At 32.2% G+C, this 22,386-nt stretch overlaps 2 protein-coding genes across 2 annotated transcripts in view; one reads left to right on the top strand and one right to left on the bottom strand.

Moving 5' to 3' along the window:
* The window catches only part of LOC129971178 (b(0,+)-type amino acid transporter 1-like), a 110,595-nt gene that overhangs the window by 80,975 nt on the left and 7,234 nt on the right, over positions 1–22,386 (bottom strand). The window lies entirely within an intron of this gene.
* Positions 1,662–22,386, top strand: part of LOC129971719 (uncharacterized) — a 31,973-nt gene continuing 11,248 nt past the window's right edge. Inside the window, exon 1 of the mRNA XM_056085695.1 lies at positions 1,662–6,903. Coding sequence (XP_055941670.1) covers positions 1,662–6,903 — 5,242 coding nt within the window. The remainder of the gene's footprint in view (positions 6,904–22,386) is intronic.

The following is a 22,386-nucleotide window of genomic DNA, read 5'->3' as shown; positions in this document are numbered from 1 at the left end:
TAAAAAAAAGAAAAAAGATAACAATGTATTATTGTTAGCAAGAGTAATATAACCGGCGTCCTTGCATAGGGGTAGCGCATCTTCCCCGTGATGTGGGCGTCCCGCGTTTGAATCCCGGTTGGGGCATGGTTGTTTTTCATCTGTGTTCTATCTGTGAGGTGTGTGAATGTGCCCTCCTGTAAAAAGCGGTTGTGCAAGCGAATGTGTGAGTTTCATCTTCATGAGCTGGAAGTCAGACTTCTGCCCTCGGGTGCTCAGGGGTATTTACCCTCAGAAGTTACTGCACCCCCTTTCCGTGGTAACGCGGGTACGACATCATCATCAAGAGTAAGATAGAAAAAATACATTAGATGGTGTAAAATTTAACTTAAGTGGCCCATTAAAAAATCACATACCAAATTTCGTTTTTTGTTCTGATTTTAAATTGCAATGTTTACAAATACATGGATAGATAGGCAGTCTCTTGCATCCCCAGATATTGTCTAAAACTAAATATAAGTCTGCAAATTTTGAAGAAATAAAAAAAATGAAACATTTTTATTCAATATTTTAAAGTTTTATTTTACTATTCATCCTACACTCTGAAATATTTAATCCAATATTCGATGAAACTGTAACTGAATTATTTCTACATTTTTTTTTCTCTTTTGTACGATTATAATGCTTCAGTCTTAATAATGAATAATACATTGCTCTTGCGAATTTAAATCTCGTTCTAACAAATATTGAATTTAAATATATTTCAATCCAATTTCCGATTAGATGATAACTGAATTATTTATTTCATTACTTCACTTTTGTGCGACTATAAAACTCCGCTCCAGCCTCAAATAAGAATAATAAATTTCTTCTACAAATTTAAATCTTGTTCTAACAAATATTGAATTTTAAATATAACATTCTGAATAACATTATCTGCAATGAGCACCATTTTTCCTGTTATTCCAGTTGAATCTATACATTTAATTTAAATTCAATTTTCTGATTAATTAACTTATATGAGTGTAACATTCCTAATGTTTCTTTGCATTTTGAAATGCTTTTATAACCTCATCATATTAATACATTATTAAATTTAATTAGTTATGATTTCATTTAAATATATTCCTTCGAAATGTAATTTTTTTTCTATCCAGAAGGTAGTTATCAATAGGCTTTTAAAATTAAAAAGAATGATAAAGAACTGGAACTGAAATACTGCAGAAAATAATGAATTTATTAAGACTGATGTTGGAATAGAGCGAATATGGCAATTATGAACAAGTGAGTAGGACGTCAAAATTGGTATCAAGAAATAGTAATAAAAATAAAAATTAGCAAAGGACTCAAATGCATCATCTCCGATGTAAAGTTCTAAGGTTGGAGGGTTGATTTAGGTTTAATGGTGTTGCGGCAAGCAAGCAAGCAAACAATTTTGTATAATTACTTTAGCTTGAGTGGCATCACCTTGTTTTATTGTTATTCTAAAATTACTTATATGCTTGTACGTCTACCTTTTGTGAAGAATAAATGTAAACTTTACTAACGCCGTCGTCTTTAATATATGGTGCCGAAAACTCTATTTGAATCAGGACCGTGAATTTATACTTCCTGCTTTTACGAAATATCGGCAAGTTTACTTTCTTACCGAATTGTTTTGTATTATACTTCGGATTACTGCAATGGCGACGCCGGATGAAACTGCAAACAAAATGGCGCAAATGAAGCGAAAACGGAAAACTATTCGCGGTAATATTACTCGTTTTTCTGTTGAAATAAGTAACATAAAAGATGATTCTTCAATTGAAGATGTGGAATATACTTGTAATCGTTTAACTACTACCTTAAATGAAATGAAAATAACGGATAATGAAATACACAATTTACTTTCTGATGAAGAATACGAAAACGATATTTTACAATGTGAAAGCTGTAACGATAATGCTGAATTTGCGATTTTTAAAGCCAAAAAAATAATTCAAAATAAATTAGCGCCAACTACAAATAACTTTACTGATTTGGCTATTAATGACAATAATTTGGCGATGAATTTAAACCCTTGTATTACAACGCCTGCTATTCAATCGTATACTGTAAAACTGCCTACAATTAAACTAGAACCGTTTAACGGCGATGTAGAACTTTGGCAAAGTTTTTGGGAACAATTTCAATCTTCCATAGATAATAATCCAAATCTTTCAGTAATTGATAAACATGTTTTTTTAAGAGGATATTTACAAGATGAACCAAAACGATTGGTAGATGGCATAAGCATTATTGCCGATACATATGAAGCTACTAAAAAACTGCTTATGGACAAATATGGCGATAAAAACAGAATCATTCAAGCTCATTTGGACTTTTTAGAGAATTTGACGCCAATACGAAATCCATCACCGACTTCACTAAACGAAGTTTTTATTGAGTGTAATAGAAGATTACAAGCTCTACGTGCCTTGGGAGAGGATGTTAATTCTTATGGCCGAATTTTAACTCCTAAAATTTTACGAGCATTTCCGGATGACATTTGCCGCCGTTGGATTATTTTTGCGAAACGACAGAAAATTTCGGAAGGTGACATAACAAAATTAATACAATTTCTCTCGGAAGAAGTAGAAGGTGCACTTACTACTCTGAAAATTAGAGGTGAGCAGTCTGTTCAATATGATTTTAAACCTTCCACTGCTAACTTATATGTTAATTCCAAGAACACTACGCCAATTAAAAAACGTTCTCCATTTTGTGCTTTCTGTGATACTAATGGACACTGGCCGCAAGACTGTAACATTGTAACTGATATAGATATTCGTAAACAAAAGTTAAAAAATAGTAATCGTTGTTTTTTATGCACTAACCGTGGCCATAACGTAAATAATTGCCCTCGGAAAGACAAAGCCCGTTGCTATAAATGCAAAAAAAGACATCATGTTTCCATCTGTAAAACTGTAACTGAGAATCCAAATTTAACTACCATTCCAGTTACGTCTACTAATAACGTTGATATTATAACTCCCAAATTTACTCATCTGCAAACTGCTCGAGTATATGTAATTGGCCCAACTGGTAAAACAAAAGTAACGCGGTGTCTCTTAGACGGTGGGAGTCAGTCTAGCTTCATTCATCCTAGTTTGATTGACTTCCTGCAACTGGAAATCACTAGCTCAGAAAAATTGAACCTTCAAGCATTCGAATCTATTTCAACAAACACTGAAACGAGACGGAGGGTCAAATTTATCTTGTCAAGCATTTGGAGCAACTCAAAAATAAATATACAAGCATTTGAAAGTTCGAATACTTATGCCTTTCATCCATCTACTCCACAACCTGTCTCTTCTTTTGCTCATAGTCAAAAGTTGAAACTTGCTGATCCATCAGACAGCTTAAACGACTTACCTATAGAAATTCTGATAGGTGCTGATTTTTATTGGACTATAGTGCATACTAAATCTCCTATTAGACTTTCTGCGACTCATGTGATAATACCTACAGTATTTGGATGGATTCTTTCCGGCAACCGTTCGTTTACTACTATAGCATATTCTTCTGTTTCTTCAGTTCACAATATTAGCTCAGAAACTTTGGTACGTGATCTGGATGATCACGTGAGACAATTTTGGGATTTGGAAACAATTGGCATTAAAACTATGCAAGATAAAGGGATGACTATTCGTAATTCTGAAATTTTAAGTGATTTTCACAATTCATTTTGCAAAGTTGATGGCCGCCGTGTTGTAAAGTTACCATGGAAACCAGAGGTGATTCTTTCATCGAATAATTACGAAATAGCACTCAAACGATTTCAAATACTCCGTAACAAACTCTTTACTCATTCAGACTTAAGAGATATTTATACAGAACAGATGCAAAATTATATCGATAACCAATATGTTGAACTTGCTGATAATAGTCCTTGCAACGAATCAAAACTATTTTACTTGCCTCATCATATAGTGAAAAAACAAAAGAATGACGAAAAGAAATGGCAAATTGTATTTGACGCTTCTTCTCATACACCAGGACATCCTTCCTTAAATGATGCTCTTGAGCAGGGTCCTAATTTGCTTCCAGAAATATTTGCAACATTGTTACGATTTCGACTTCACAAATTCGCAATCACAAGCGACGGACGTCAAACATTCTTGCAACTTATTTTGGATGAAGAGGATAGAAACTGTACTAGGTTCCTGTGGTTTAGGACGGAAAAGGATGCAAACGGAAAAATACATTTGCGAAATGAAATACTTACTTATCGTTTTTCACGTTTACCTTTTGGATTGACTTCTAGTCCTTTTTTGCTTTCTGCCACTCTTCGTGAATTAGCTAATATGCACTCTGATTCCTACCCTACTGCAGCTAAACACCTGGAGAATAATATTTTCATGGACGACTTTGTTATGGGAGTGGATACTGCTGAACAAGCAACAATTCTTTACCAAGAAATGCAAGATTTAATGACACAGATAAGTTTACCTTTGGCTAAATGGAGTACAAACTCCAAGAACCTACAGGCTATTTGGGAACTAAAGGATATCATCTTCAAATGCAATACGCAAGTATTGGGAATTAACTGGAATACCAAAGAAGACGTGTTTCATACAGATATAAACGAAAGTGTTTATCAGTTTGCTGTTCCTGCAACAAAACGTTTACTTCTTAAAATTGTATCAAAGTTGTATGATCCTTTAGGCCTCTATGCACCAGCAATAGTAGTTGGAAAAATTCTTTTTCAAACCACGTGGCTCATGGGAGTTCAATGGGACGAAATTCTTCCTCCAGGCATTGCCGCAAGCTTTAACAGATGGGTATCTGAAATATCATCCTTAAACAAGATACACATTCCTCGCTGGATTGGAATTTCTGCTACTTCTCACATGACTATCCATGTCTTTTGCGATGCTTCGGAAAAGGCCTATGGAGCCGCAATATACATTTGTTTCACTGAGCGTAACGAAAGAAAGGTTCGCCTAGTTTGCAGTCGCAATAGACTTTCTCCACTTAAAAGGGTGACACTTCCACGGTTAGAACTTTTGGCAGCCTTACTAGGAGCTCGTTTACTTCACTATTTTTGCAAAGAAACTGGTTTAGAAAATCAAACATCAACACTTTGGAGTGATTCAACTGTTTTATTAAGTTGGATAAGAAATGATCCTAATCGATGGAAAACATTCGTATGTAACCGAGTCACTGAAATTCTTCAATACACTTTTCCAGCGCAGTGGCGACATTGCCCAGGCACACAGAACCCAGCAGATCATCTCTCCCGTGGTGTATTCCCAGCAGAATTACCATATCTAGAAACTTGGTGGAACGGCCCAAGCTGGTTAGCACAAATTTCAGACGCCTGGCCAGTCCAAAACATTTTGACAAATGAAGAAAAATTATTAATGGATATAGAAGCTCGTCAAGTAAAGAACCAAACATTGTGTACATCGACTATCCAAACTTTAATCGATATATCTCGCTTCAGTTCATACACAAAACTCTTGAGAATTACAGCTTGGATTTATCGTTTTCTGAACAACTGTAAAGGTCGACAACATTTTACTTCAAAATTGACGGCTGATGAGCTGAATAAGGCAAGAAACTATTGGATTTCAGTTGTACAGAAACAGAGTTTTTCTGTAGAAATCAACGCACTAGAGTATAATCGTTCCTTACCTAAATCCTCAAAAATTTCTCGGTTTCGCCCATTTCTAAAAGATAACATTTTACGACTTGGTGGTAGGCTACAATTCGCACGAATATCAGTTGAACAAAGACACCCAATACTACTGGAGGGATCTCATTATTTTGTGCACTTGTTGATTAGACACACGCACATTCGTCTACATCATTTGGGTGTTCGTGTAGTCCTTTCAGAATTACGCTCCGAGTTTTGGATACTCCGTGGTCGTCAAGCCATCAAGCGAATGATTAAAACCTGTTTACCGTGCAAACTGTCTCATGCTTTAAGTTCTAATGAAATAGAAGCCCCTCTTCCAGCTGACCGACTTACTCCTTGTATGCCTTTCGATACTACTGGAATAGACTTTGCAGGCCCAGTTTATATTAAGACCTTTAAACCTTCAAATACAGCTTACATTACGCTATTTACATGTTCTACTACTAGAGCCTTGCATATCGAACTTGTTTCTGACCTTTCTGTAGACAAGTTTCTTTTGGCCTTGCAACGATTTGTCAGTAGAAGAGGACTTCCACATACTATATATAGTGACAACGCCACTACCTTCCATGCCACAAACAAAGAACTCATTTTCCTATGGAATACATTGACTTCAACGAAAGTGCAGCAATTCTATGCTCACAATGGTATAAAGTGGAAGTTTATTGCACCACGAGCAGCTTGGTGGGGAGGATGGTGGGAGCGACTAATAGGTCTAACCAAACGATGCCTTCGAAAATCCCTTGGTCGCTCATTACTAGATGAGGAAGCCTTAACTACGGTATTAGTGGGAATAGAAGCCTCACTCAACAGTAGACCCTTGATTTATGAGCGTGGTGAAAATGATACAGAGGAAGCTTTGACCCCAGCTCATTTCCTAACTGGTCGAAAGTTGACCATTGTTCCATCCGGACCTGAGTCAAGAAATGATAAGCTCACAAATATTTACCGGCAACAGCAAGACTTACTGGATACATTTTGGAAAAGATGGTCCAAAGAATATCTTTTGGAGTTACGCACATTTCATCAAGTACGAAATGTAAAGGAAACACCACGAGTACGAGTAGGAGACTTGGTCTTATTACAAGAAGATCTGCGACCACGACAAATGTGGAAGAAAGCTCTCGTGGTGAAATTAATCGATGGCCGGGACGGAAGAATTCGAACCTGCATCCTTCGTGTCAAAGGAAAGGAGATTACCCGTCCAATTCAACTGGTCATACCTCTGGAGGTTGACCAGGGTGGGGAGGATGTTGCGGCAAGCAAGCAAGCAAACAATTTTGTATAATTACTTTAGCTTGAGTGGCATCACCTTGTTTTATTGTTATTCTAAAATTACTTATATGCTTGTACGTCTACCTTTTGTGAAGAATAAATGTAAACTTTACTAACGCCGTCGTCTTTAATAAATGGCGCAAGAACCAAAAACGGCCATACTGCGCAAAGCACATGGTTTGAAATGAACTGAAGGAGTTAATGGTGAGAGAGTTAAAAACTGAGTGCATTAATGAAAAATATTTCAGCAAAACAATAATCAAAACTTGATAATTAAGTTTAAAAAAGCAACTGTAAATGATGAATAAAACTTATATAAAATGACAGAAACCAATAGCCTTTAGAAAGATAAAAATATACGGACGGGGAGAGGGTCTCCCACCAATTCTTACATTTTAAGTGATGATGAGTTAAAAATAGGTCACATGATGAGAATGAAATGTGGGACACTTAGGATGCGACCGACTGTAAAATCAATATTACATGATAGACACTTGGTCGCTCTCTCTCTCTCCGAATAAAAGATATTTATGATTGAAACGAATGTGACCGAGAAATCGAGTAAAGTTCCAGTGATTACAGCAATTATTTCATATGAGTAAGAAGGAAATTAAAGTTATTCTTTTACCTCAAGGGGGTACCTCATTTAGGGTGGTACTGGTATTTGGTACTCAGCCTATAGTAATTATGATGGCTTTAAAAAGTTTTTGATAGAATAATCCACTGGGATTTGGTACTCAGCCTGTAGTAAGGTACTCGGATGGAATAATCTATTGGGATTTGGTACTCAGCCTGTAGTAAGGTACTCGGATGGAATAATCTATTGGGATTTGGTTCTCAGCCTGTGGCTATTTTAAGAAGTTTTTGATGTTATAATTTGTTATCATCGAAAATACGAGCAGATTTAGCATGGTCCTTTCATTTTAGGCTGCTAGTTGAACAAGATTCGAGAAATGAACATTGTAATCTACCAAACGTTTTTCTCTTTTTCTCATGTTGTTGTATGAGAAGTGTAACAATTGTTATCGTCGAAAAAAATTCACTATCGAGATTCGAGGAATTCTCACATTTTACAATTGTCTAACAATATATTTGATGAAATTATTGTGGTTGTCCATCTATCTGTTTGCGAAAAGCTCAAGTTAAAAACATTTAAAGTTTGAGTGATGAAATTTGGTTCACGGTCCTAATATTAAATTTGTAAATTTTTATCGTCGGAAAAAGTCTTGTTTATCTGTTCATATATGCATGATTTCTGTTCATATAAGCATGGTAAATCAAAAACGGAAAAAGTTAACTAGATGAAATTTCTTAGATAAATTTATCAACAGAAGCATATATGTGTATTAAATTTTGGACCACATTCATCAAGGAGACGGCCATTTGCCTACCAGCTTATTCTTGTAATGTGAAAGCGATAATTCAAAAATGCAACAACTTAGATAAATGAAATCGAGTATACCGTTTTGCTACCAAAATTGTAGATTAAATTTATATCTAACTGGTCGAAAAGAAGCCGTCCAAAATTTGTACACATCTTTCTTCACTATATTACGAAGCACAAAAAGCAATATATTGAACCAAAGAGTGCGGGGAGGGGGGTAATCGCTTTAGCGCACTTGACATGACCTTGGAGGTTTGCTGTCTCCCAACCCCTATAATATGTTAAGGACATCAGGCATTTACAAAAATAAAAAGTACTACGTTGTCGACATATGAAAGAAGTACATTTGAAAGACATAATCATTTTCATATAACGAGTATGATATTTGAAAGGCCCCTACTCAACAAACTTCTATGCAACACCAACGTGATATTTGATTTCCAACGGTAGCGTGCATCACTCACAAACAATGGAATTTAGTCTCTCACAACTGAACTTATTCACAATAGTTGAGATTTTATTAGTAAACCAGCGAGAAGGTAACATTTCAATAGCTACACGAATTAGAACTTTTATAATATTGATAATTTTTTTCTCGAATGCGAAATGCAATCGTCAAAAAATTTAAACTCGAAATTTTAACGATTCTCTAAGCTTCAATTCGCTCCGAAACAGAAAAATACAATTTTGAAATTTTGTCTGTCTATCTGTCTGTCTGTCTGTGAGTACAATAACTAAAAAACACTTGGGACTTGACAGATGAAATGGTTATATCTCCAAATTTTGCATGTGGTCTTAACAAATTTGTAGATTTCTGTCAAATTTGGATCGAAATCTATTCAGAGAAAGTCTGCCTGCCTGCCTGACCAAATACAAGTTAACACAACAACTATTAAAATCTCAGACCTAGACAGATAAAATACAGTACGCAGATTCAGCACCTGAAATGTAGATTTGAATCAAATTATATATATATATATACACGCTATAATTAATAATAAAAAAACTCAAAAATTTAAGTGAATGAAATTTAGTATATAGTTTTAACACACAAAGTGTAGATTCTTATCAAGTTTTCAACTAAATATGTCAAAGGGTTGACCGTCTGTCGGTCTGTACTTAGATATTCATATGAAAGAGATAACTCAAAATCCCAAAAACTTAAATAAATGCAATCGTCTTTAATAAATGGCGCAAGAACCAAAAACGGCCATACTGCGCAAAGCACATGGTTTGAAATGAACTGAAGGAGTTAATGGTGAGAGAGTTAAAAACTGAGTGCATTAATGAAAAATATTTCAGCAAAACAATAATCAAAACTTGATAATTAAGTTTAAAAAAGCAACTGTAAATGATGAATAAAACTTATATAAAATGACAGAAACCAATAGCCTTTAGAAAGATAAAAATATACGGACGGGGAGAGGGTCTCCCACCAATTCTTACATTTTAAGTGATGATGAGTTAAAAATAGGTCACATGATGAGAATGAAATGTGGGACACTTAGGATGCGACCGACTGTAAAATCAATATTACATGATAGACACTTGGTCGCTCTCTCTCTCTCCGAATAAAAGATATTTATGATTGAAACGAATGTGACCGAGAAATCGAGTAAAGTTCCAGTGATTACAGCAATTATTTCATATGAGTAAGAAGGAAATTAAAGTTATTCTTTTACCTCAAGGGGGTACCTCATTTAGGGTGGTACTGGTATTTGGTACTCAGCCTATAGTAATTATGATGGCTTTAAAAAGTTTTTGATAGAATAATCCACTGGGATTTGGTACTCAGCCTGTAGTAAGGTACTCGGATGGAATAATCTATTGGGATTTGGTACTCAGCCTGTAGTAAGGTACTCGGATGGAATAATCTATTGGGATTTGGTTCTCAGCCTGTGGCTATTTTAAGAAGTTTTTGATGTTATAATTTGTTATCATCGAAAATACGAGCAGATTTAGCATGGTCCTTTCATTTTAGGCTGCTAGTTGAACAAGATTCGAGAAATGAACATTGTAATCTACCAAACGTTTTTCTCTTTTTCTCATGTTGTTGTATGAGAAGTGTAACAATTGTTATCGTCGAAAAAAATTCACTATCGAGATTCGAGGAATTCTCACATTTTACAATTGTCTAACAATATATTTGATGAAATTATTGTGGTTGTCCATCTATCTGTTTGCGAAAAGCTCAAGTTAAAAACATTTAAAGTTTGAGTGATGAAATTTGGTTCACGGTCCTAATATTAAATTTGTAAATTTTTATCGTCGGAAAAAGTCTTGTTTATCTGTTCATATATGCATGATTTCTGTTCATATAAGCATGGTAAATCAAAAACGGAAAAAGTTAACTAGATGAAATTTCTTAGATAAATTTATCAACAGAAGCATATATGTGTATTAAATTTTGGACCACATTCATCAAGGAGACGGCCATTTGCCTACCAGCTTATTCTTGTAATGTGAAAGCGATAATTCAAAAATGCAACAACTTAGATAAATGAAATCGAGTATACCGTTTTGCTACCAAAATTGTAGATTAAATTTATATCTAACTGGTCGAAAAGAAGCCATCCAAAATTTGTACACATCTTTCTTCACTATATTACGAAGCACAAAAAGCAATATATTGAACCAAAGAGTGCGGGGAGGGGGGTAATCGCTTTAGCGCACTTGACATGACCTTGGAGGTTTGCTGTCTCCCAACCCCTATAATATGTTAAGGACATCAGGCATTTACAAAAATAAAAAGTACTACGTTGTCGACATATGAAAGAAGTACATTTGAAAGACATAATCATTTTCATATAACGAGTATGATATTTGAAAGGCCCCTACTCAACAAACTTCTATGCAACACCAACGTGATATTTGATTTCCAACGGTAGCGTGCATCACTCACAAACAATGGAATTTAGTCTCTCACAACTGAACTTATTCACAATAGTTGAGATTTTATTAGTAAACCAGCGAGAAGGTAACATTTCAATAGCTACACGAATTAGAACTTTTATAATATTGATAATTTTTTTCTCGAATGCGAAATGCAATCGTCAAAAAATTTAAACTCGAAATTTTAACGATTCTCTAAGCTTCAATTCGCTCCGAAACAGAAAAATACAATTTTGAAATTTTGTCTGTCTATCTGTCTGTCTGTCTGTGAGTACAATAACTAAAAAACACTTGGGACTTGACAGATGAAATGGTTATATCTCCAAATTTTGCATGTGGTCTTAACAAATTTGTAGATTTCTGTCAAATTTGGATCGAAATCTATTCAGAGAAAGTCTGCCTGCCTGCCTGACCAAATACAAGTTAACACAACAACTATTAAAATCTCAGACCTAGACAGATAAAATACAGTACGCAGATTCAGCACCTGAAATGTAGATTTGAATCAAATTATATATATATATATACACGCTATAATTAATAATAAAAAAACTCAAAAATTTAAGTGAATGAAATTTAGTATATAGTTTTAACACACAAAGTGTAGATTCTTATCAAGTTTTCAACTAAATATGTCAAAGGGTTGACCGTCTGTCGGTCTGTACTTAGATATTCATATGAAAGAGATAACTCAAAATCCCAAAAACTTAAATAAATGCAATCGTCTTTAATAAATGGCGCAAGAACCAAAAACGGCCATACTGCGCAAAGCACATGGTTTGAAATGAACTGAAGGAGTTAATGGTGAGAGAGTTAAAAACTGAGTGCATTAATGAAAAATATTTCAGCAAAACAATAATCAAAACTTGATAATTAAGTTTAAAAAAGCAACTGTAAATGATGAATAAAACTTATATAAAATGACAGAAACCAATAGCCTTTAGAAAGATAAAAATATACGGACGGGGAGAGGGTCTCCCACCAATTCTTACATTTTAAGTGATGATGAGTTAAAAATAGGTCACATGATGAGAATGAAATGTGGGACACTTAGGATGCGACCGACTGTAAAATCAATATTACATGATAGACACTTGGTCGCTCTCTCTCTCTCCGAATAAAAGATATTTATGATTGAAACGAATGTGACCGAGAAATCGAGTAAAGTTCCAGTGATTACAGCAATTATTTCATATGAGTAAGAAGGAAATTAAAGTTATTCTTTTACCTCAAGGGGGTACCTCATTTAGGGTGGTACTGGTATTTGGTACTCAGCCTATAGTAATTATGATGGCTTTAAAAAGTTTTTGATAGAATAATCCACTGGGATTTGGTACTCAGCCTGTAGTAAGGTACTCGGATGGAATAATCTATTGGGATTTGGTACTCAGCCTGTAGTAAGGTACTCGGATGGAATAATCTATTGGGATTTGGTTCTCAGCCTGTGGCTATTTTAAGAAGTTTTTGATGTTATAATTTGTTATCATCGAAAATACGAGCAGATTTAGCATGATCCTTTCATTTTAGGCTGCTAGTTGAACAAGATTCGAGAAATGAACATTGTAATCTACCAAACGTTTTTCTCTTTTTCTCATGTTGTTGTATGAGAAGTGTAACAATTGTTATCGTCGAAAAAAATTCACTATCGAGATTCGAGGAATTCTCACATTTTACAATTGTCTAACAATATATTTGATGAAATTATTGTGGTTGTCCATCTATCTGTTTGCGAAAAGCTCAAGTTAAAAACATTTAAAGTTTGAGTGATGAAATTTGGTTCACGGTCCTAATATTAAATTTGTAAATTTTTATCGTCGGAAAAAGTCTTGTTTATCTGTTCATATATGCATGATTTCTGTTCATATAAGCATGGTAAATCAAAAACGGAAAAAGTTAACTAGATGAAATTTCTTAGATAAATTTATCAACAGAAGCATATATGTGTATTAAATTTTGGACCACATTCATCAAGGAGACGGCCATTTGCCTACCAGCTTATTCTTGTAATGTGAAAGCGATAATTCAAAAATGCAACAACTTAGATAAATGAAATCGAGTATACCGTTTTGCTACCAAAATTGTAGATTAAATTTATATCTAACTGGTCGAAAAGAAGCCATCCAAAATTTGTACACATCTTTCTTCACTATATTACGAAGCACAAAAAGCAATATATTGAACCAAAGAGTGCGGGGAGGGGGGTAATCGCTTTAGCGCACTTGACATGACCTTGGAGGTTTGCTGTCTCCCAACCCCTATAATATGTTAAGGACATCAGGCATTTACAAAAATAAAAAGTACTACGTTGTCGACATATGAAAGAAGTACAAATATGAGAGAAAGAAGAATACTCTATAGTGTTTTGTAGCATAAGTTGCTTTTTACCTGAATGTTCCATAGAAAGACTTCCATAAGAATTTCAAAAAATAGACAACAGCGATAACATCCTATTTAAATAAGCCAAAACTTACAATCCAGCGCTTTCGAAGAAGGCTAAGCGAATTCGTCACCTCTTGCATGTCTAGGACTTCGCCTTAGCTTTACCATCGACTTGACTCTGGGCCGATTTTGCCAAAATTTATTAATTCAAAATTTTCTTCGTTTTTTCCCCATGCGGTATTATAAATTGCCAAATTTTTAGAGATCTTCAGTTTTGTTTGCACACTTTTCTTCCACTTACTAAAGAATCTCATTGCCATGCCATTTACGTGTTATGTCCGGAGGTTAAGAATCCTGAATTCAAGAACTCCTTGTAACTCCCTTCAAATCGGCAAGTTTGCTTTTGTTAAGTTCAATCTAAGAAAAATGTCTTCATATTTAAAAATCCTCATTATAAAAAGTTAATCTAGAATTACCACTAAATTGCGAAAACAGATAAAGCATTTGCATGAAATTTCACTATAATTTTGACAAAATTCACTTAAATGTTAACAATTTTTATACTTCGATGATTTTAGGAATGGCCATAAAAAGACGTGGAATATTTTAATTCGTAAATAATACTTTTTTTTTATCACAAGTGAATATCTTAGATGACATGTTTTAACCAACATTTTAACCTCATTTAAACCAATTTTTAATAAATGTTGAAGAAATGCAGAAAAATCTGCTCGAAGAAATAAAATAGATCTTTATGCAATTTATTAAAATCATTTTATTTTTAAATTAATATTAAGTTTAATTAAGTAGACAAAAGTGTTTTTTTTAATAATTATCTATAAAATTCTACCTTCTTAATCCAAATGATTATAGCAACTAATGCTAGCCCATAATGCCAAATTTCTTTTAAGAACATTTTTTATAAAATGCATTATTTGATATAATATATCAGATGTTTTTATCGAACTTTTTATTTAAAAATTCCCAATGGCTGTGTCGTCCAGAAAGAATTTTTGGAATTACCGTTACACTACGTGGAAGTGTTGAGTCATTTTCCGATTCCAGACAGAGCATGGGTTATTTCAAAGAAAATGAAATCACTACAAACAAATCGTTGTTTAGCAACAGTAAAATTTTGGGTGTATTTGCTTATTTATTTTCTGGGCATTTGACATTTTTAGTTGCCAGATTTTTAGTCCAAGAAGTCAGATATATTATACTTCAGTTCGTGATATTAATAAAAAATGATATTAATGAAAAAAAAAACTTTGACTAAAAATCCTTTAGTTTTCCCTAAAAATTTGAATAAATCTGAAAATACATATATTTAATTGTATATAATAAAAAGTAATATTTTGCTGTAATAATGAGATTAAATTTAATTCCAAATTTATCGTTTTACAATTATCAATTAAATTCACTCAAACATTTACGCTCTTGCTCAGAATCTATTTGTCAAAAAATATTCGTTTCATTTACTTTTTTGAAACGCGTATTTAGGATAATAATTTCACTAAGCACCCTTCAGTGGAATAATTTACTTCTGATTGGATGTTATTTTATTGAATATGCAGAAGTCTATGCATGGTCATTTAGTGTATTATATTCTTTTGATTTATTAAATAAATAATTTGAAAATTTATAAATTTATTAAAATTTATTTACATTGTTACCTATTTTATTAAATTGAATTTAAATAGTATTTTATGGTGACAAGGAATAACAGGAGTACACACAAGCTTTGAGACCCAAAAATGAATTAACACGTACTTTTCACCAAACTGAGTATGGCATTATTTTGAAATATAAATCTTTTCTTTTTCCAAACCTTTAGTTTAAAAATAGTTTCAGCTACTATATTCCAATTCATCTTCATATCAAGTAAATCCCATATAATGCGCCAATTCAACTATGGAATTCATTATACAATTTGTAGGAGTAAAAAACATATTCACTTAGAAGTTTCAGACAGCATGCGTTTAAATAACATGCACTATTACATTTATCATGTAATTAGGGTCGTCTTATAGGCTAATTAGACTATTTCCGTAGCGTTGTTGATCTAAGTGCCCCTAAAAATTTAGTATGCACGTGTTATTTTAATTTTGAAAAAAAAACATGTTGAAAATAAAAATATTATTTGTACTTGCAAATGAAAGTCATCTATTTGGTTATGTTATATAAACATTTATATCACTCCAAATAAATATTCATTCAGCCAATGTGCCTTTAAAACTTATTATGTGTCGGCTCAAGATTGGTAGAAGTTGGCTTGCAAAGTTTTATTTTGAATAGACACCAATATGCCAAGTTGTAGGTTGTTAATTTATGAATAGTTGGACTTATTTTGGCTCGTTTATTTTATTAAGTAAGTATTTTCATTAGATTTTAACCTCTCATATTCCTTATTTTGATTCCGATGGAACATGAAATTTCTATTGTGACTATGAGGGCGGCCCTGCACGTGATTGTGACGTCTCATGAATTGCCCCACCCCCTCTTTATTTCATCGAACTCTAATATTGCTAACCAGAAGCTAAAATGTGAGCAATTATCGCCAAGATTGTTTTCCAATTAATTGCTATGAACATTTAATAAAGGTTTGGGTTATATTGTACCAACTTAATATATTATTTCAGGTACAGAAAAGAATTATAGATACTGATATAGATGAAAAATATTAGATGCTCAATATCAAATACTAGTTGGATTACTATTGATGGATCTCCTCAACTTCGGTTGGGTAATATTGTATATCTAATACAAAATGCATTATGTTAATTACCTGCATATATCAATTTTTATCATTAGGTGGAATAACATTATTTTTAACACACTTTTTTTTAAACTTTTGTTAGTATTTTTAATTTAATATATAAAATTGACAGGATTTTCACCGAATAAGTGAGCTATTTTGTATTTTGCTTCAATTTTTTTTTTTATTCGAGGGAAATAGATATTTCAAACGGCAGAATTATTATTAGTAAAATAGTCGGGACTAAATAAAAATTAAACGTTGAACATGCATATAATTTTCAGAATATAACCTTTAAAAAAATATACGTGAAATGAAAATATTAATATTTTCAAATCTGATTAAAAATATATAGTAAAATACTTAAGAAATAAAATCGAAATCAAATTCTTATTATTAGTTCTTTAAATTATATAAAACTCCTTATTTTCTAATATTTTTTTAAAAAACAGTTAAAACTATATGTTATAAGTAGCGAGTAATTTAAGTAGATATAACCGTCTTTATAGCTAAAATTATTAATGATTGTGTTTACAGGGAACAAGATGGTTTCTGGCACAAAAGGTATTAATTACCACTAATATCAGGTATAAAACATCAGATAAAAGTATCAGGTATAATCAAGTATATCAGTATCAGTCTATACCTCACACATCAAACCTGAGTATCATCCATTTCAATTAAATATGCTTTTATGGTAAACTTGCTGGATTTTTACTTTTGAGCTTACGGTTTTCGGTCTTTTGAATCATCAATAAACTTATTTTGTGCTAAAATCAATCCTTATTGTCTCAGAATTAATTAGGCATTCGAAGCCAGTCTCTTTAAATCAGAATCTTATAACCAGAACACTGGAGAATAAAAAACAGAACCAAGCGACTAAAATGATGGCACCAATTAGGCGCCTGATGGTCTTAAAAATATGTGAAGGATTATTTTGGGCTTCCTCGCGAGGGACAAAACGCTGTTGTTGACGAAAGAGTTTAAGAAAAGGTGATAACAATTCTTGTGTAAACTTTTCAAAAAGGCTGAGTTCGCTTCAAGAATTTACTAAAATGTGACAACAATATATGAACTTCTGACAAATGAGAATGACCAAAAAACTTCAAGATATTTTACCCTTCTTTGAAATTTGTTTCGTTGTCTTGCTAATCTTATCTAATAAGAGTCGAATTATAAAGTATCGTTTCAAAATGTTTCTCGAGGATTTACCGATGTGCGAGAAAAATTAAAAAAACGTTTGGCAAAACAGATTAGTTATTTAAATGGCAAATTCATTTATAAAATGAATGGATATCATTAAATTGCATGAGGTGTTTAGAAATATCAGTCCATCAAATAAGTCATTCTCATTTAAAGAATATATTTCAAGCTTTAAAAAATAGTAAACTACTGTTAAATATTTAGTTCTCAATTAAATTGCATAAATAATTTTTAGATGTCGTTTTTTTTCACTTTGTTACCGGATGTTATTAATGTCTATCGTCATTTTCAGAACTTTTGTTACAAGCCATAATGACGTTATTTTAAGACTTAATTTGTCTTAAATACTATTATACTGAAACTTTATGACATGCGTTTTCTCACAAAATTTGAGAAAAAATTATTTAAATTTACTAAATACATCATTATTCACTTCCGATATAAAATTTGGTTTATTAATATTTCTCTGAAAAACTTCTTTTAGTGTCTACTTTGTCCGTGTTAATAATAAAGGAGAATATGTATAGGTCTGCGTGCAGAAGGCCTTTTTACCTGTTTGTGTGTCTATGTTTTTGTATTAGCGCTCTAAATTTGGTACCAAATTTCTCATATATATTTTGGAGAGTGGAAATGTGTATCTTGGAATGATGTTTTAGACATTATAATTATTTAAAAATCAATCGAAATCCTGACTTTTTTCATGATATTCCCCGAAAATATTACAGCAAAACAAAAACAAATAAAAAAATACAATTTTACACCATCTTGCAAGAAAGGAAAAAAAAACATATTAATGATACAAATTTTAATTATTAATTTCTAATTTATTAATTTTTCTTAAATTTTGGCAATTTTTAAAAAATATTTATTGCGTAATTTTGAATAGCAGTTTATACTGTTATTTTGAAATCCAAACTGTTTTCATTTTTTTATCAAATATTTAATCACGTGATTTTTTAAGAAAGAAGGAATCTGCTTAAAATCGGTGTAATTTATATGACAAGAAAGAAAATGAATCTGAAATACCGCAATAGTTAGAAAATAGATGAGTCAAACTATTACGTTTTTAAAACGTTATGATGTCATGGGACTTCACTCTGTGAAGAAGGTTCAGATACATAATAAACAGAACATATGTTAGTCTATTAAAACTAATGCGGCTTTATTTTCTGTTACAATTTAAAACTTAAAAATACCTTTTTTGAGTGTATCATGAATATCAAGTTATGCATAAAAGATTTAACAGAAAGTATACACAATCGAAATTCCTTTTGAATCAGCTGGTAGCCAAAGGTTGTAATCTATGCATCTAAAGATTTATGATCGCAAGCCTTTTTTATATAAATCTCGAGGTTTTGCCCGACCGAGGTGAAATTTAGTTTATGTGCTCATTAAGATAAGATAAGGTCACTGCGAGTTTCCAAAGTTAAAATGTTAATCAATAATAAAACAAGTTTTTGATGTTTCTCATCGATACCTCCAGAAAACATTATCACATAAAAATGATTTTTACACTTTTTTAAACTCAAAGTATTGCCCTTTTAAAGGCACCAATTTTATTTTACCATTTTTCCTTTAATTTTAATTGTTTTTAAAAAATTAATTGATACGCAATCTATGTAGTTTCCATTGTTTCGTTGAATTCAAACTAATTTCTTTATTATATCTAATTCTTCATTAGTGTGATTTTTCTGGTGTTAAAATTCAGATAAAATTACTTTCTTTCGATATTAACTGAGTACCAAACTCTAGAAAACAGCCAAAATGCCTGCAGCACTACTCTAGTGAGCAATGAAAGTAAATATGCAGAGAAAACAACTTGACCTTTAGTTCTGTTTAGGCATGGCTCTTTTCCCTGAACGAATTCCTTATTTGTTCATTTTAATTCATTTGGGTTGTTTTGTAATTATTTTATGTTGTGCATGCGTGTAATTAAATTCATTTGTAAGTGTACCTAGTTTCTTTTCTTCTTGGATTTTGTCATTTGCTGAATTTCAGTTAACCGGTTACACAACACTACAGCTGATCAATAGGATTTTCCCTTCCTCTTTCATTTTGTAGCATATGCGATGTTTAATTTACACTCATAGTGATTTGAATTAGGCTAATTCCGTTAAATTTATGTTTCTCAGTTTTTCGAAATAACAACTTTAAATAAATGCTTTCCATATTAATAGACTAAAGCCTGAGAAATAATAGTCACCCAGAACAAAATAAATAATAACAATCAGAAAAATTAATTTTCGCGAACCAGCTGGTCGCTAAAGTCGGCTATCTCATAGACAACCGAAATCGAATAAACCAGTAAATCAAAATGTGCAAATGGCATTTTCGAATAAAAAAAATACTTCTTTCAAACATAAACAGATATTTATAATTATTATTTTAAATTTGTGTCAAGTTTGTCAAAATGAAAATAACTGTCAAATAATGCAGCGACAACCACTTTCCAATTCCACTGTAGCAAGCGCAATGCAGACAAGACTGAGGCAAATTAAATTGGATAAAACATATTTTCATTGGACTAGTATTAAATATCTGATAATGATGTTCCAATTCGAATGTCTATCTCATTATGTGCTACTTAAAGTTATGAAGTTCCAGCATCTAAATATTCAGTTTCCAGTCTAGACAGTAATCAAATAATAACGAACTATTGTGCAAATATCCCCGCATCTTACAATATTAAAATCAGCTATGTCATTAAACCACAGATATTTGTCTATAACTAAATGCCATTATCATTTGATACAAAATAGAAGAATACATCTTAAAAGGGAAAAATCTTCACAAAATATTTCCTCTTTTCATCAGTTTAGAACTAATTTAATGATTTTGGCTCATATGTATGGTAAATGGACTTTGAGAAACAGAAATTTTATCGATATAAACAAAAAAAAAAACTAGTATATGATTAGCAGATTATGAAAATATATTTCATAAAATTTCCAATACGTTGATGTCTTCAAGTAGTTCGAAAGTATAAAATTAAAAATACAACTTTTTACTTAAATAAACTTCTATTCCCATAGTCTTTATCTTCTTTTGTTTACACATCTCAAATTACGCTATAAAATTAGAATCGTTTTAAAAGCAGAGTAATATCGTATAAACTTTTCCTGGCTTGCAGAAAGAACCCAGAGATTCACCCTCTCAAAAAAGATTTAGTAATACGAGATAAAACAATGATAAAGAAATAAATGATTTTATCACTTATGATACTTCCAAAGTTTTCGAAAATATCAAAATGTGAGATTTTTACATTAAAAGACATAAAAAATGCAACATCATAAAATTTATAGGAATATCGAAAAAACTATGCGAGATATCTTGAGGTCTTTACACCCCCTTGTGTTGATACTTTGATGTCTATAAGAATTTAACAATATTGAATCTAAGTTAATTCAATTAATATACCTTTTCTGAAAATATATTCTGAGAAATATTCAAATGTCATACTCGTTACCTGAAAATGATTATTTGAAAGACATAATCATTTTCATATAACGAGTATGATATTTGAAAGGCCCCTACTCAACAAACTTCTATGCAACACCAACGTGATATTTGATTTCCAACGGTAGCGTGCATCACTCACAAACAATGGAATTTAGTCTCTCACAACTGAACTTATTCACAATAGTTGAGATTTTATTAGTAAACCAGCGAGAAGGTAACATTTCAATAGCTACACGAATTAGAACTTTTATAATATTGATAATTTTTTTCTCGAATGCGAAATGCAATCGTCAAAAAATTTAAACTCGAAATTTTAACGATTCTCTAAGCTTCAATTCGCTCCGAAACAGAAAAATACAATTTTGAAATTTTGTCTGTCTATCTGTCTGTCTGTCTGTGAGTACAATAACTAAAAAACACTTGGGACTTGACAGATGAAATGGTTATATCTCCAAATTTTGCATGTGGTCTTAACAAATTTGTAGATTTCTGTCAAATTTGGATCGAAATCTATTCAGAGAAAGTCTGCCTGCCTGCCTGACCAAATACAAGTTAACACAACAACTATTAAAATCTCAGACCTAGACAGATAAAATACAGTACGCAGATTCAGCACCTGAAATGTAGATTTGAATCAAATTATATATATATATATACACGCTATAATTAATAATAAAAAAACTCAAAAATTTAAGTGAATGAAATTTAGTATATAGTTTTAACACACAAAGTGTAGATTCTTATCAAGTTTTCAACTAAATATGTCAAAGGGTTGACCGTCTGTCGGTCTGTACTTAGATATTCATATGAAAGAGATAACTCAAAATCCCAAAAACTTAAATAAATGCAATTTGGTATGTGATGTTGTGACAAAAATTGTAGTTCTATGTCGAATTTTGGTTTCAATAGATCGGAAAAAAAGGCTTCCAAAATAAACATTCGGTTTTCTAGCATCTGTGTATTACCTGTATCCTAGCGAATAATCGCCGATGATTGTACACTTTTAGGCTCTTTCGTATCTATTATTCGCTAATGGCATGCGGTTCATAAAATGCAAGTACATATTTTCTATACTGTGCTACGACGCACATAACCCTCATATGTGGGTTTCTGGAAATAAATAACTAAGAATTCATGGCGTTCACGATCTTGTCTAAGGTCCCCAATTTTATACAAACGGGGATAATATCTTTATTATTATCTTCTGGGAAATCACAGATGTTTTGATTTTATTTATAAATAATATTTTAAAATCTGTTAGTCAAGATTAACTTGATATGCTTATTCTTAAACGGATGTTTATCAATTTTTATCTCAACATTTTAATTTGGGCTGCGAGCTGTATCAATTTTATAATCCCATTTATTAAACTAACAAACAAACCCAATGAACCATCAA

This window comes from Argiope bruennichi, chromosome 6 (genome assembly GCF_947563725.1).
Source record: "Argiope bruennichi chromosome 6, qqArgBrue1.1, whole genome shotgun sequence".
Classification (NCBI taxonomy): domain Eukaryota; kingdom Metazoa; phylum Arthropoda; class Arachnida; order Araneae; family Araneidae; genus Argiope; species Argiope bruennichi.
This window is presented reverse-complemented; position numbering and strand designations above follow the sequence as displayed.